The sequence below is a fragment of the Abramis brama genome (assembly GCF_963993115.1).
Source record: "Abramis brama genome assembly, chromosome: 1".
NCBI classification, from domain to species: domain Eukaryota; kingdom Metazoa; phylum Chordata; class Actinopteri; order Cypriniformes; family Leuciscidae; genus Abramis; species Abramis brama.
Window position 1 is genome coordinate 36,782,811 of NC_139963.1, and position 16,408 is coordinate 36,799,218.

General features: G+C 38.1%; 1 protein-coding gene across 1 annotated transcript; it reads left to right on the plus strand.

Annotated features, from left to right (window-relative positions):
- Positions 1 to 208: 208 nt before the first annotated feature.
- Positions 209 to 16,265, plus strand: snx8a (sorting nexin 8a). Its single transcript, XM_084134382.1, has 13 exons — positions 209 to 350; positions 3,568 to 3,695; positions 3,896 to 4,025; positions 5,010 to 5,200; positions 6,939 to 7,059; positions 7,383 to 7,519; positions 7,718 to 7,798; positions 7,887 to 8,047; positions 11,356 to 11,485; positions 11,564 to 11,632; positions 12,461 to 12,610; positions 14,231 to 14,380; positions 14,528 to 16,265. Exons 1-13 carry the CDS (start codon positions 329 to 331, stop codon positions 14,615 to 14,617), a joined length of 1,560 nt encoding a protein of 519 aa, XP_083990508.1. The 5' UTR covers positions 209 to 328; the 3' UTR covers positions 14,618 to 16,265.
- Positions 16,266 to 16,408: the final 143 nt, after the last annotated feature.

Genomic DNA, 16,408 nt, shown 5'->3' on the forward strand with positions numbered 1-16,408 from the left:
TATGACATACATAATGAGTCTAATAGTGAGTCTAATATGGATGTTTTGGAATAATGAAGGGTTTTTTTTTTTGCTTTCTCACTTCCCCTGGGTGAATTACATATTCTAACCACACAAAACCAGTCTGTGGTGTCAAAGATGTGTTTGTCCTCAAAGAGCCTGTCGAACCTGATGCGTCTCTAGCTCCACCCACCCATGTCTGTCACACATAGCACTTTAGTGTACCATGTGCTTCCACATCACTACAACTTTAAGGAGAGGGACATTCCTACTCTTTTCTGCAGGAAATCACATGGAGGTGCTATCGCTCTCACATGACATCTAAACTATGGCAGGGGACATCAATGAAGGTAAGGGAATAGAAATTACGGTAATTTAAGCTAAATATCGCACAGTTTTAGATAATGTTTTGCTGTCTGTTTTATGTAGCGTATGTATTTGAACCTTTGTACTACTTTGCTGTTTTATGTATTTTTTACGGTTATCTGCGAATTTGTTTTCTTGATTTCGCTGATGATGTTTTAAAAATTCGCGACTAAAAACGTGAGTCACTTTAACGCGAGATAGCTATGCGTTTTACTTTGTTGTCTTGTTGCGTAAATGTTTATTTTTATCTGTTGTTTCACCAGTTTCTCCTGTTTACTGACTTGTTCATCGAAGTTGTCCAGATTGACGACTCAAAGTTTAAACTGATATGTCTTTATGATACTATAGCTATAGCCTATTTAATTTTTTTGTATGACAACATTGTATCGATTTGTTCACGAGCTGGCATAGCAGAATGTTTGATTGCAATGATTATGCATGCAGTGAATATCCATTCCTATAGGCTGAATGTTGCCATAGAGACTGTCAGTGCTGCCGCGAGAATCTGCTTTTAAGCCAATCAAATAATTTATCTCTGCGAAGGCCAATTTAAATTTCGAATGGGAACTCAATTTACCCCTTGAAATGTATTTTATTAAATGTTAAAAAGCCCCCTAAAACGGTTTCTGTTAAATAAAATTAATATGTTTGTTTGTGATACCCTTTAATTTTCGTTGTTTTATTTTTATTTAGTTTCTGTTGTGTATTTTACACTACTTGTGCAAATGCATTGAGAACTTACTGAACTCAAAAAATAAATAAAAATAAATCTGTAAAAATACAAATGTATTGCGCAACTACAATGTCCTGTCAGTGTTTTAGCAATAAGCTTTTTTGGATAACCCCCCCCCCCCCAGAGCTCTTAAAGGGATAGTTCACCCAAAATAAAAAAAATGTGTCATCAATTTAATGTTTAAATGTCATCAATAACTCATTCTAAACCCATAGACTGTCGTTAATCTTCTATATTTGGATCTTTTTAATGAAATCTGAGAGATTTCTGTCCCTCCATTCACCTAAAACTCTGACAGTTTAAAGGGACACTCCACCCATTTGCACTAAGCTTTGCATTGTTAGAAACCCAGTCATACTATTGAATGGTCGTGCAACACTCTCTCATTTTCCCCTGAGACGGGAGAAATCCGTTATTTACCTCTTACACTTCCTCCCACAATGACGCAAAAATCGTCATTTTGCGTCATTGTCGGAGGAAGTGTAAGAGGGGGGGATTTCTGTTTAGACTACAAGCACTAGTTCCTCATCTCTCCAATCTTTCCCAGGGGGCGGGACCCGCTCACGCTACAGACCTATTACAGATCAGTGGGTGGGAATTTACTCTCTGAAACTGAAAGCAATATCCTCCATCTTGTTTGAAGCTAAGCTAACAGGCGCTGTGGAGACAGATGTGAAGTTATGACAATAGCGGAGGAGAGTGCTCAATATGATATAGAAGAAAAGGATTTCGGAAGTCTGATGCTTGAATCAGGTGTTTGTGGCTACCTTTACAAGCCGCATTATAGCGAAGAGCAACCGAGGCAGAAGACCTGCCTGCCGCGGACGAGGAGCCCAGACTGGCTCGAGTTAGGGCGGACTGGTGGCGCCGGTGATCTCACTATGCAACTACGAACACAGAGATAGAGTCCGTCTGCGGCAAAGAATTTCAACGATGACAATTTCGCCTGGACGAAATCTCTGAATCAGACGAGGACACGGACGTTTGTGTTGTGAACTATCCTAGTTTCGCACCGCATATGTTCTGACTGAACATCCCGGTACCATGCAATAATTCACCTTTTCGAAAGAAATAAAAACGAGGAGTAATGCACTAATGAGTTCGCCAACTAACTAGACATTTTGTGTGAAATGAATTTCAAGCTCTGGTGGTAGCTAGCCTTGTAGACGGAAGAGTGATTTCTCTCATATGTAGTCTCAGCCTCAGAAGTCACGCCCACGGAACGTTGGCTAAACGTCTGATGCATATGGTACACTTAACTGGAAACACTTCAGGAATGTCGAAGTCGTCATCTGATTGGTTGAATTTTATCGGATTTCTGGGGGGCGCGAGTGTCGCGTTTATTTTCGGTCCGCCGGGAAACAAAGCGCAGACGTGTGATTGCGGAAGAAAAACTGTTGTGTTTACATGAGTGACAATGAGCATTTATCAAGATCAGCTAAATGTAGGATTCTTAAAAGTATGCGAGGTTCACGGCATAGACTCTTTAAGAGATGTCCAGGAGTTTTGTTTGAGGCACTTAGTGGAGACAAAAAGAGATATTTTAGCCTGTTTGCCGACGGGATTTGGGAAGAGTATTATTTTCCAAGCCTGGCCGACCCTTTGTCAGCATTTAGAAGGATTCCCAGCAGATCCAATTTTACTAGTTGTGTGTCCCCTCCTATCTATCTTGTTTTCTTCTTCTTCTTTGATTTTCTATGCTGACTGACTTGTTGCACGCCGGTCTGTTGTTGTGGGGACATTTCCACGCCCCGAAACGTGACGCTGAACAAAACGAACTGCAATTGGTTGTTTGACATGTTGGTCAAACGGCCTTATGGGCGGGCCTTGGCCAAAGAAAGCTGCTATGAATTCCAGACCTTCAGCCGTCAGTCTGAAGGTCTGGCTACGCGAGACTATCTCATATGCAGATATGCACTGTTCTGGATTAGTGGGAGTGGCTTGCGGAGCTGTGCAATGTGGTGCGGAGTGGGAGTTCTTTTCTTTCATACAAATGCGTCCTGAAGTTTTTTTTTGTCTTTCCTCAGTCACGAAGGCACCAAATTCAAAATTTATTTTACATTTCGACTACATATATGACCCACTTTCAATAAAAAACAATGTTCCTATGGGTGGAATGCCCCTTTAAGCATGCTTGAGCTGCCGTTTACCATATTTGTTCGCTGATCAGTGTTTACATGTGAATAAAGCTTTAATTAAATCTGTTCATCATTTAAAGCGATCATGTCTCTAAACCGCTCCATTAATATGGATTTCTATTACTCTTTATGAAAGTTTTGAACCCTCTGAGTTTTGAGTGAGACTTCCAATGGAGGGACATAAATCTTAATTTATAAGATAGATACAAATATCTTCATTTGTGTTCCAATGATTAAAGAAAGTCTCATGGTGCTGCTGAGTAACTGATGACAGCATTTTCATTTTTGGATGAACTACTATTCCTTTAACATACAGTCCTTTGAATCTAGGATCCGTCCCTTCATACTATCGTGAAGTGCATCAAGCCATCTGCTCCAGAACTGATGAACGAGTGCCTATCAGTGTATTCCTGAGAGTTCTCAGCAGAACATCTCTTTCCATCACTATTCAAAACCAGGTGAGACTTACACCAGGATTACGTCTTATTATTGGTTAGGAAGACCGTAGCTGACAGTTAGCTAAATTACATCCCACAGGCTTTTTTTCAGTGACCTTATTTACAGCTGGATGAGGATAAATATCATGATTTTGTTGGGTTCTCTTGTGGAACCATGACTTATTCTGCATAGACTGAAAGATATGTCATTTACATTTTAGATAACCGAACATGTAAACAATAGTGATGGATTCCTAAGTAAAGTGTCGCTGTATAAAGGCTTGGCTCTCATTGCCCTTGCTCAACAAGGAAAACCACCAAGTCCCAAACTGCTGGAGAATTTCATACAAGGTAAGCAAAAGCAGATCAATTCCTCAGCTGACTGTAGTAAATGTGTAGCTTAATCAGATGTCATTTTAAAGTCAGTAAACCCAGTTAGTCTCCATAAAAACTGTCTTGTGTTCAACATATCACGTGATATTGTATTGCCTCTCACATGCTATCCCAACTGAATTACATCCAAGCTGCATTTCACTGTCACCATCTGTGTGCAGTGATTTGCGCAAGAGCAAAGCTTAATAAGTGGAGGTTTTATATTACTGCTTTCAACATTTCAGCACTTTTCACTGCTCTCATGGGCACCTTTACAGCATGTGTGTATGATTTACATTCCTCGGGTCTATAGTTATGTTGGGCTGGTTGTTCGATGGCTTATTTTAATGATTTTTCATCAGCTCTGAAGGGTTAAAGTTTCTATTCAATACAGGCCTCTTGTGTTATTTCAGGTGTTGCCAGTATGACAGTTGACTGTGCACTTTAATAGTGAGGTTTCCTGTTCTCTCCTCTAAGCAAAACCAAGTTTCCCGTCCATTGCATGCCAACTGCTTATCTCTCTATGGAATGGCCAAGAAGGATATTTTGTTGTTTTTGCATTTTACCAAACAAAAGCAAAGATCCTGGTTTGAATCTGCTGAGACAACTTTTTGTTATGCAGAGTCACGTTGTTTTTTCCCCTTTTCCAGATTTTCATTTCTAAATGTGGCACAGAAACCACAGAAATCCACCGGAAAAAATATGGTGTGCCACATAGCTCAACATTGTTCATTGTTTTTCTCTCATTCCTTCTCGTTACTTTTGAGATTTCCTTCTTGCTGTGTTATTAATGTGCTGTCATAAGACTGTCGCGAAACAGATATGGGAAGAAAGTCATCTTCTTTGTCTTCTTTAAAGTGATTAAGTGTGAGACTGTGATCACCCACATGTAATGTTTAGTCAGTCACATGTGGCTGTCACACCACGCTGAATACATTGTGTTGTATGTCATGTTTTTTTAAGAGTTCCCAAAGCCTCAGCTTGGAGAGCCGAAGGAGCTTCAGAGTCTAAAGATGCAGTCGGTTCAGGAGAGTCCTCTGATCTTGTCCGTGACTCTGGCAGAGCTGTTGAAGAAGGACACCGTCAAAGTTGACCTCATTCCTGAGAAGAAGGGACTGTTTCTTAAACATGTGGAGTATCAGGTCACCAGTGAGGTGAGTGAGTTTAGAGGTGGCATTACAAGTTTACAGTTTTCTGTCATTAGTCTAAGTCTACACCCTAATAATGACTCAACTAATGGTTTAGGACCTAAACCATTAGTTGAGTCATTGTTGCAGTGTCATGCTAGCCATGATGCACAAACAATTTTCTTCTCTCCATATCAAGCTGAAAAAAATGGCTCACTTCAGCATTAGCATTCGTGTTGGGTGATGCCATCACACGTGGACACCCTAAAATAAATGTGTAAACAGAGACCACTGAGTCTTTGTGATCACACTCTTAAAAATAAAGGTTTCAAAAGGGGTTTTTTGCTGAGGAAATATTTTTAGTTCCCCAAAGAACATTTCAATGAACAGTTCTTAAAGGGATAGTTCTCCCAAAAACGAAAATCCTGTCATTAATTACTCGCCCTCATTTCGTTCCAAACCTGTTTTTTCAAAATCTTTTTAATAAAATCAGAGAGCTTTCTGTCCTCCATTGACAGCTACACAACTACCACTTTGACGCTTCAAAAAGTTCATAAAAAGATCATAAAACTAATCCATATGAATTGAGCGTTTTATTCCCAATTTTAATGACAGATTTTTCATTTTTGGGTGAACTATCCCTTTAAAAGAACCATGTATTAATAATCTAAAGAACCTTTTTCTACTATAAAGAAACTTTTGTGGAATGGAAAGGTTCCATGGATGTTCTAAATGGAACCATCAATGCCAATAAAGAACCTTTATTCTCAAGAATGCTAGCCTAGAAATCTAGACGGCAGCAAAATTTATTTTGCAGCCAGGGTAGTCTAGCAACTCTCCGTTGACTTTCGAGCTGTAAAAACCTAAATTGGGTCAGGCCAATCACATCGTGTATAGAGTAGGCGGGGCGGGCTTAACATAATGACGACAGAGTTGCGACGGTTCCCTGCTACTTGAAAACAAAGAATGGCGGCTGCTGGAGAACAGTCTTTCGAATCGGCTTTGGCCGCGACTCTGGAGGACTTGGAGTTAAGTTTTTCTTTGAGAAAAGAGCAAAGAACGGCACTTAAGTCATTCTTAAAAAAGGAAGATGTGTTCATAGTTTTGCCGGCCAGATTCAAAAGTTGAATCTATCAACTAACGTTAACGTTAGCTCCGCTGTTGGGAAAACGCTCTGGTTGGTTGAAGCGCTGTCCTATTGCGTGCAGAGGGAATTTGAAAGACAGCCGTTTATTCCGCCCCTCGGATTGAGCCGTGTCTATGGTGAGTTGCCAGACCTAACATCTTGATGTAGGTCTGGCTTGCCAGGCTACAAGAATGCAGTATCTTAAAGGGTTCATATAATGAAGGATCAATTTCCTTGATCATTTGAGATAAAATAGCTTGATGAGCAAATCAACATATCCTCTCCAGTCTAAAAAGGAATGTGGCAAACCAGTGGTGCATTTCAGCGCAGACTGATTTGTGATCCTGTCACAGTAATCCAGACTTTGCAAAGAGGCTGTTATTGAAAAATGAGGAAATTAAAATCTATATTTGACACAAAAGAAAAGCCATTTCAGAGAAAATTATTTCTGGTGCAAAATATAGTATTATATAAGGACCTCAGCAGGAAAAATACAATTAAACAATATTTATTTATTATTATTTTTTATTAATATTGATATTTATTTTTCAATATAATAAAAGTATGTCATTGCAACAGTTACAGTTGTATTATTTTATATGTATCGCTGATAGTTCATGTGCCATGTGCCCTTTCCAGCGTTTTACAGTATCGGTCTATCGGCGATACAGCGATTTTGACGTCTTCCATGAGCTCCTGCTTCAGAGATATGCTTACAGAGCCGTGCCGGCGCTTCCTCCCAAAAGGGCGCTGAAAGGAGGTAGGCCGTTGTTTTATTCACTGTAAAATACCAGCCTGTGAAGGGTTTGTGATCAGACCTTTAGATTATAGTCTTGTTCACCTCTCACTTAGGCTGTGCTGTGACATTCAGTGCTTTCTGGGAATCCACCAGACAAACAATCGCGGCTCTGCCAAGGTTAAAAAAAGTAAACTTGTTCTGATTTTCTGCAGACTTCAGCAAGTTGTACTTCCATAGTAACTGAGTACCAGAAAGCTCCTTGCTGTGTTGTATTAATGGAAGGACTATGTTTTGTTGTTTCTGGAAAAGTTTAATCTTTTCTCTGTTCTTTGGCCCCGCTGCAGTCCTGACCTCCATGTCAGAGCGAGAGTTCATTGAAGGGCGGAGACGAGCCCTGGGAAGGTTCCTAAATCTTGTGGCACGACACCCTGTCTTTTCCGAAGATGAGCTTGTGAAAACATTCCTCACCTTCAGTGGCTCGGTATGGACTTTTTGCCAAACCTGAACACCAACTTAATTCAAAGTTCTAGATAAACAGGATTGAATTTTAAGATATATTATAGTGCAAGAAAAATAAATTAGATATGCCAATTTTGGGTTGAGAAAATATATGTATATTTTTTTTATGTTTTTCATAGATATTCATCAGGTTGTAACTTCCCTTATTTATGTCCCACAGGATGTCCAACCTAAGCTTAGAGATGCTTGCAAAAAATTGGGGGATGAGTTCATGACCTGTAAATATGCAACGCAGGCCAAGGTTTGATTAAGCTTTATTTTACTCATATGTTAAACATTTGTTAAATATTTATTCATCAATATTGCCTGTATTGTGATTTCTCCTCCAGGATTACCTCCCAGCAGATATCCAAAGTCAGTTTTCATCCAGCAGGGAGCTCATCAGAAATATCCATAACAGTTTTCAGAAGTTACGAGACCGGGCAGAGAGGATGGCCGAGCGTTCAAAGGAGAACGCCACAGATCTGCTGATGTTTGGGAAGGAGCTCAGGTACCAACTCATCCTGAGTGTTGTGCCTAAATCTTTGCAGTGTCTCTTAGACCAATGGTTCACAAAAACAGCACCAAAACATTAGAAAGTATGAGCTGCAGATAATTTTATTAGTTTAATCTTACATTTTAATTCACTGTGAAGGGTTTTGCTAAAATTGTCTAGGTGTATCATATGCAGCATGGAACAGACGAGGCGAGGATTATACGCAAACATTATTTATTCAACAAACACAAAAAAAACAAAATCCAAATGGGAAAACAGGAGATGCAACAGCTCTACAACAGAGATGTAAAGACAATGACTGACAACAAAAGACTCAAACACAGGACTTATATATACAAACAAGAGGATAACAAGGCACAGGTGAAACTGATTAAACGCTATGGTAACTAAAAAGGGTTACTAAGGAAACAAAAAGCTGTGTCCGAAATCGCCCCCTATACCCTCATTCACTATTCCTTACATTAGTCCATTAATATAGTCCAGACATTCTGACACTGAGCTGCCGCTTTTGCATAGTTTGTGCTTATTGTTTAATAATCATTTGACACGTAGCAAACTGGAAGCTCCAGTAGTAATGAAAAGATTTATCTTGAACTCTGTCATGGAAACTATGTATAAACCTTACTTAAACAATTTCATAATCAATTAAAAAACAATTTATACCAGCATGATATTATGCTGTACCCACACTGGACAAGCGGTTTGGAAAATAGATGTATGGATGATTAACATGTGGGTGCCATCTTCTGGTCAGACGCAGGAATTCATTCGTGGTGTGACTCACAGTGCATTATGGGTACTCTCTAGTCGTTGAACATACATTGGTTGTACACTCGTTATTGCAGTGCATTATGGGATTGAATGAGTGCACTCGATAACGTCCACTATGGTTTCGGACTTCACTATAAATAGCTGTCCCTTTATGTAGTTCACTATTTAAGGGTATAAGGGGTGATTTCGGACACAGCCAAAGGCAGACAGGAACTAAACACTGGAAAACACACCAGAAACATCAAGGCAACAGAACATCAAAATAAGGGTCCTATAACACAAAACACAGTGGAAATCATGACAGGGTAAACTTTTTTTAAGGGCTGTGGTGCCATTCTGGATTGCAGAAGAAAAGGATGCAGGAGAAGAAAGTTTAACACTTACAGTGAGGAAAATAAGTATTTGAACACCCTGCTATTTTGCAAGTTCTCCCACTTAGAAATCATGGAGGGGTCTGAAATTGTCATCGTAGGTGCATGTCCACTGTGAGAGACATAATCAAAAAAAAAATCCAGAAATCACAATGTATGATTTTTGAACTATTTATTTGTATGATACAGCTGCAAATAAGCATTTGAACACCTGAGAAAATCAATGTTAATATTTGGTACAGTAGCCTTTGTTTGCAATTACAGAGGTCAAACGTTTCCTGTAGTTTTTCACCAGGTTTGCACACACTGCAGGAGGGATTTTGGCCCACTCCTCCACACAGATCTTCTCTAGATCAGTCAGGTTTCTGGGCTGTCGCTGAGAAACACGGAGTTTGAGCTCCCTCCAAAGATTCTCTATTGGGTTTAGGTCTGGAGACTGGCTAGGCCACACCAGAACCTTGATATGCTTCTTACAGAGCCACTCCTTGGTTATCCTGGCTGTGTGCTTCGGGTCATTGTCATGTTGGAAGACCCAGCCTCGACCCATCTTCAATGCTCTAACTGAGGGAAGGAGGTTGTTCCCCAAAATCTCGCAATACATGGCCCCGGTCATCCTCTCCTTAATACAGTGCAGTCGCCCTGTCCCATGTGCAGAAAAACACCCCCAAAGCATGATGCTACCACCCCCATGCTTCACAGTAGGGATGGTGTTCTTGGGATGGTACTCATCATTCTTCTTCCTCCAAACACGTTTAGTGGAATTATGACCAAAAAGTTCTATTTTGGTCTCATCTGACCACATGACTTTCTCCCATGACTCCTCTGGATCATCCAAATGGTCATTGGCAAACTTAAGATGGGCCTTGACATGTGCTGGTTTAAGCAGGGGAACCTTCTTATGCATGATTTCAAACCATGACGTCTTAGTGTATTACCAACAGTAACCTTGGAAACGGTGGTCCCAGCTCTTTTCAGGTCATTGACCAGCTCCTCCCGTGTAGTTCTGGGCTGATTTCTCACCTTTCTTAGGATCATTGAGACCCCACGAGGTGAGATCTTGCATGGAGCCCCAGTCCGAGGGAGATTGACAGTCATGTTTAGCTTCTTCCATTTTCTAATGATTGCTCCAACAGTGGACCTTTTTTCACCAAGCTGCTTGGCAATTTCCCCGTAGCCCTTTCCAGCCTTGTGGAGGTGTACAATTTTGTCTCTAGTGTCTTTGGACAGCTCTTTGGTCTTGGCCATGTTAGTAGTTGGATTCTTACTGATTGTATGGGGTGGACAGGTGTCTTTATGCAGCTAACGACCTCAAACAGGTGCATCTAATTTAGGATAATAAATGGAGTGGAGGTGGACATTTTAAAGGCAGACTAACAGGTCTTTGAGGGTCAGAATTTTAGCTGATAGACAGGTGTTCAAATACTTATTTGCAGCTGTATCATACAAATAAATAGTTAAAAAATCATATATTGTGATTTCTGGATTTTTTTTTTTAGATTGTGTCTCTCACAGTGGACATGCACCTACGATGACAATTTCAGACCCCTCCATGATTTCCAAGTGGGAGAACTGGCAAAATAGCAGGGTGTTCAAATACTTATTTTCCTCACTGTATTTCAGCAATAAAAAAAAAAAAAATCTAGTCATATTTGTTTATGGTTAACTGAATCATCGAAGGTCAGCAGCAAGTACATTGGTCAATAAAGTGAGATTAAATGCATACAAATATTTGTTCTATTTAACATATTTAATTATTGGAGGTTTGCATAGTATTCTGATTTTGCATTTCACTGATTTATTTCATTTTGAAGAATACTGAATCTTTTTTTTTTGTGCGAATGAGATTAGTAAATGTACTAAATGTCCTTTAGATGTGACGTTAAACCGAGGTCCTGACTCTCTGTGGTCATTAAAAATCCCATGGCACTTCTCGTAAAGAGTCACAAGTCTACTAATCACCCTGCAGTGTTTGTTTATTTTTATGAAATTGACTATTTGACTGTACATCTTTTACACACAATAGTACATGTAACATTAACTGTTTGAATAGTTAGAAAATACTGGAATATTTATTATTGCAGTGGTTTGAGAGAGCTTGATTGCCAGATATTTGTGACTATTGGCCATATAGATTTAAGCTTTGGTCTCTCTCCACTCCAGTTGTTTGGGATCAGATGAGTCACCTGTGCCTGTCCTGGCGTCCTGCAAGAGTCCCTGGGCTGCTCTTAGACAGTCTGTCAAAGGGCTCTCTGTTGAGTTCTCACTTCTGTCTGAAAGAGCTGCCCAACAGGTACTGTGCCGCCCACACATACCACGTGAATTGGTGGCATGCTGCTACAGAGGAATTTAATTTGTTTACTTAATACAGGGCAGAAGAGAGGAGGATGATGTGGTGGAAAAACTAAATCTGTTTCTGGACTTGCTGCAGTCGTACAGGGTGAGTACTGATGCATTTAAATTTTTAGTCTCAGCTGAGAAGTTTTTCTTTCTTTTTCTTTCTTCATTTTTTAGGAAATAAACTGAAATATGATTTTTTTTACACATTACTGGTTAAAAGTTAGGAATAATTAAGATTACTTTAAATGTTTTTGAAAGAAGCCTCTTATGTTCACAAACTCATTTATTAATTTGATCAAAAATACAGTAAAAATGTAAATACTGTGAAATATTACAAATATTATTTTAATGTTTTACCTTTATTTATTTGTACATCATTACCCCAGTTTTCATTGTCACATGATCCTTCAGAATCATTCTAATATTCTGATTTGCTGCTCAAGAAACATTTCTTATTATTATCAATGTTGTGCTGCTTAATATTTCTGTGGAAACTGTGATATACTACTACTATTCAATAGTCTGGGGTAAGTATCATTTTATTCAGCAAGGACGCATTACATTTTTCAAAAGTGACAGTAAAGACATAATAAATGCTGTTCTTTTGGTCTTTCTGTTCATCAAAGAATCATGAAAAAATCACGGTTTCCAGCAAAAACCTTTTCAACATTGATATAATAAGAACTTTATTAAGAACTCAATTATCAAGAATTGAACACCAATTATAACTGAGCAGCAAATCAGCATATTATAATGAGAGAGGACAGGAAATAATGGGAATGAGTAACAAAATTGGCATGCGTTGCAAGCTGGATTCAAACCTGTGTCACCCACATGAGCACCAAAGTTCAATGTGCATTTAAGGTAACCAATAAGCCAAGCCATAGCAGGTTTTTTTTAGTGAGTGTTTATGTGTGTTGTCATACAGGACTTGTGTGAACGGCACGAGAAAGGGGTCTTGCACGAACATCAGCGAGCGCTACAGAAGTACAGTGTCATGAAGAGACAAATGCTGAGCGCCACCGTGCAGCCTAAAGAACAGGTTTCTGTAGAGCAGCTGGAGTCCCGGATCGTCCAGGTCAGCCCTCACACACTCAGACATACACACACACACACACACACTACAAAGAGCTATAGCAGCTTGTGAGGTAGAATCAGCAGAGGGAAAATGTGGGGACCAGTAGCTTCAGGGGAGCTGATGCATCTATTTAATTTAGTAGGTGAAATTGATCTGAAGGACTTGAAACGAAAGCCCTAGAGCAAAATTTGTGTCCTCAAAATCCCTTTAGGGATGCCGCAGGAATATGAACTGGGATCTCTGCCATGCCACTTTAGAGAGATAGCAGGAGGCCTCTTTTTCATCTTGGGTTTAGACCAGGGGTTTGTGAAAGATTTGAGATATATATATATATACAGTACCAGTCAAAAGTTTGGAAACATTACTATTTTTAATGTTTTTGAAAGAAGTCTCTTATGCTCATCAAGCCTGCAGTTAAAAAAAAAACAAAAACAAAAAAACACAGTAATATTATGAAATATTATTACAATTTAAAATAATGGTTCTCTTTTTTAATATACTTTAAAATGTAATTTATTTTTGTGATGCAAAGCTGAATTTTCATCAGCAAGTACTCCAGTCTTTGGTGTCTTATGATCCTTCAGAAATCATTCTAATATGCTGATTTATGATCAATGATGGAAACAGTTGTGCTGCTTAATATTTTTTTTATAACCTAATACTTTTTTCAGGATTATTTTATGAATAAAAAGTTTTATTTATTTATTAATAATTTAATTCAGCATGGACACATTAAATTGATTAAAAGTGACAGTAAAGACAATAATGTTATAAGAGATTTATATTTCAAATAAATGTTCTTTTGAACATTCTATTCATCAAAGCATCCTAAAAAACGTATCACAGTTTCCACAAAAATATTAAGCATCTGATTTCAACATTGATAATAATAATAACACATTTTTTTCTTTTTTTTTTTAAGCAGCAAGTCATCATATTAGAATGATTTCTGAAGGATCATGTGACACTGAATACTAGGGTGATGACTGCTAAAATACATAAAGGAAATAAATTACTTTTTAAAATATATTAAAATAAAAAATACTGTAGTTCTTTGATGTAAAATTGAACCCCCCCCCCCCACCCACACACACACACACACACACACACACACACACACACACACACTATTCTAATGTAATTTCATTGCATCAAGAGCACTCAGAATATTGTAAAAGCAACTAAGTAATTCCAAGCAAGTTTATAATCTATATTTTTACTGGCCAGATTTGCATTTAAGCATTTAATTGATCATTTGAGTAGCCATTTTGCACATTTATTTAATTTTACCATTTTGTTTATTATTTTAAGGATTTAGCAATTTAATTTTGTTAGAAATATAACTTTTATAAAGGCCCGTTCTCTTTTTATGATAAAAGCCCGGCCAGCTGGAGGAAGAGAGAAAGTATGTCACATGATGCAATGCCAAGTCATGTGAGGCACATACTGTATCTGTTTAACCTTCAAATAACATGTCATGATCCAGTGGGTTTTAACTGCTGGATGGCTCATTGTGAGCAAGTAGCAGAAATTGGTCACTACAGGGAAGATGATGATGATAGTTAGGGTGGGATGATGTGACCGCACCGTGACCTCACTCTGATCTCTGACTCACGGCAGCAAGAGAACGCCATTCAGGTCATGGAGCTGCGCAACTACTTCTCCCTGTTCTGCCTGCACCAGGAGAGCCAGCTCATATTCACATACCTGCCCATCACGTCTCTCATCCTGGGAGCATTTGTAGACTCGCAGGTGCTGGGACATAAAGATGTAAGCTTATCCTTTATGTAGTATCAACAGTATGTGTGTTAAGAGTTATTCTTTTCAATAAGTGCCAAAGCTGCTTTCTTTATTACTTAGATGTTAACAAAACCTTGTCATATTTGTTGATATGTGTCTTATTTTGCTCTGATCTAGATGGGTGAGGTGTGGCAAGATCTTCATTCCAAGCTTACAAGTCTTTTTGGGGACGGTAATGGACGGTCTCCGCCTCTCAGCCCAAAATAGCCTCCCTTCTGTGCCTTCAGAATCTCAAGAAGACAATGAACTCTAGCCTGGTTTGAATTGCAGGATCTCTACTGGAGTTACAGATAGTCAAAATTATATAAAAGCACCTTGCAAAGAATTATGGGAAACTGCGTCTGTTCACGCAGCAGATCTTAAAGTCTTTCTGAGGTGAAGAAGGCCCTCGATTTCCTACAGTTTGAGCAAATTGACGGCTAAAATAAATGGCTATGCTGTTGAGAATCATTTTAGGAAGACACTGTATTTCTGTTTTTACATGTAGCCTATGCAAAGATGATGTTGCTGTTTAGAAATGTAAGCTAATCTGAAAGAGAATTTTTACATTGTACAAAAACAGTGTAACACATGAAAAATGACCTTTTCTAGACGCTATCTTAGGTGCAATAAGTAATGAGCTTTGAAGCTAATAGCCAGAGGTTGCCGTGTTCAGTTGAATATACATATCAAACACAGAAAATATGCAGAGATTATGCTATTAGTTACAAAGGCACTATATTATTATTTGTTTGTGGTTTCAGCTGCCAGTTGTGTATTTTGTGATCTGCACTCCATGTGCTTCCAGCTTTGTTTTTTTTTTACATTTCATCATTTTTAAGAAATAGGCTATACACTACCATTCAAAAGAGGTTAGTATTTTATTAATTTCATTTAGGCCTATTTCTTAATTATTCAGCAAGGATGCATTAAATTGATCAAAAGTGACTGTAATGACAAGAGCAAAGACATTTAGGAATCCTGAAAATAAATGCATCATGCATTAAACAATTGTTTACAATTGTTAACACAACTGTTTTCAACGTTGATAAAAACTCAGAATCGCCATCACAGGAATAAATTACATTTTATAATAAAATAAAATAAAAATCAGTTATTTTAAATGGTTTTACTGTAAGTAAATGCAGCCTTGGTGAGCATAATGACTTTCAAAAACATTACCGTGAGATACTCCTACTTGAACGGTAGTGTAGGCTATATAAGTGAAACACACTTATAATTAATTGTCAAACAGTTCTTTAAAATGTGAAATGTATTTTCTATTACTCTATATTCTATTACACTAAACTCTTTTCTATATTTTCTGTAACTAAGTCTGTGCCTGGATCGAGAGGGTCTTAAAATGAAGCAATATAACTACAATTAGCATGGAATTGTTAGCCGCTAGCTGCTCTATAGCTACACCAGACCTGTTTTCAGTCATTTGATAAATCACAAAGGTCTGAAATTCTCAAGACCGCTTGTAAGCTATTACGTGAACTTTACTTTGAAATATGTCTGCCAGTTTTTCATGTTGTATAGATTGACACATTGCTGTTGTTGATAACGCATGTATCATGCGTATTTTGTCTTAATTGTTTAACATTCTAGTAAACCCCTTTGCAGAGCTTATTATTATTATCAGTTCATGTTTGATGGAAAGCAATAAGGAATGGAAACTGTTTTGTACTCTTATGTATATTCAATTCTGCCATCTGCTGGCACAGAGAGTAAATGCAAGTTTGAGAAGTTTGTTCAAAAGTGTCAGTTACGTTCATAATGTATAAAAAATATTTCGATTTCAACTTTTTAATAACAATAAAAAAGGATTACCGTTTCCACAAAAAATAAAAGCAGAAAAACTGTTTTCAACATATAGGTTTCTGAAACTGGTTCATACTATGCAGAGTTTTTTTTTTCTTCTTCTAGATATAAAAGTATGACATATATATATATATATATATATATGTCATACTTTTATATATATAATTTGAAATCATTGAAGAATTCACAAACATG

What these genes read in the sequence shown, in the direction of transcription:
- snx8a (XM_084134382.1), top strand. Translation starts at nt 329, where the DNA reads ATGGCAGGGGACATCAATGAAG. An exon ending in CCATCACTATTCAAAACCAG is followed by an intron (nt 3,696 to 3,895) that starts GTGAGACTTACA and finishes TTTACATTTTAG; the next exon opens with ATAACCGAACATGTAAACAA. An exon ending in AGTATCAGGTCACCAGTGAG is followed by an intron (nt 5,201 to 6,938) that starts GTGAGTGAGTTT and finishes TGCCCTTTCCAG; the next exon opens with CGTTTTACAGTATCGGTCTA.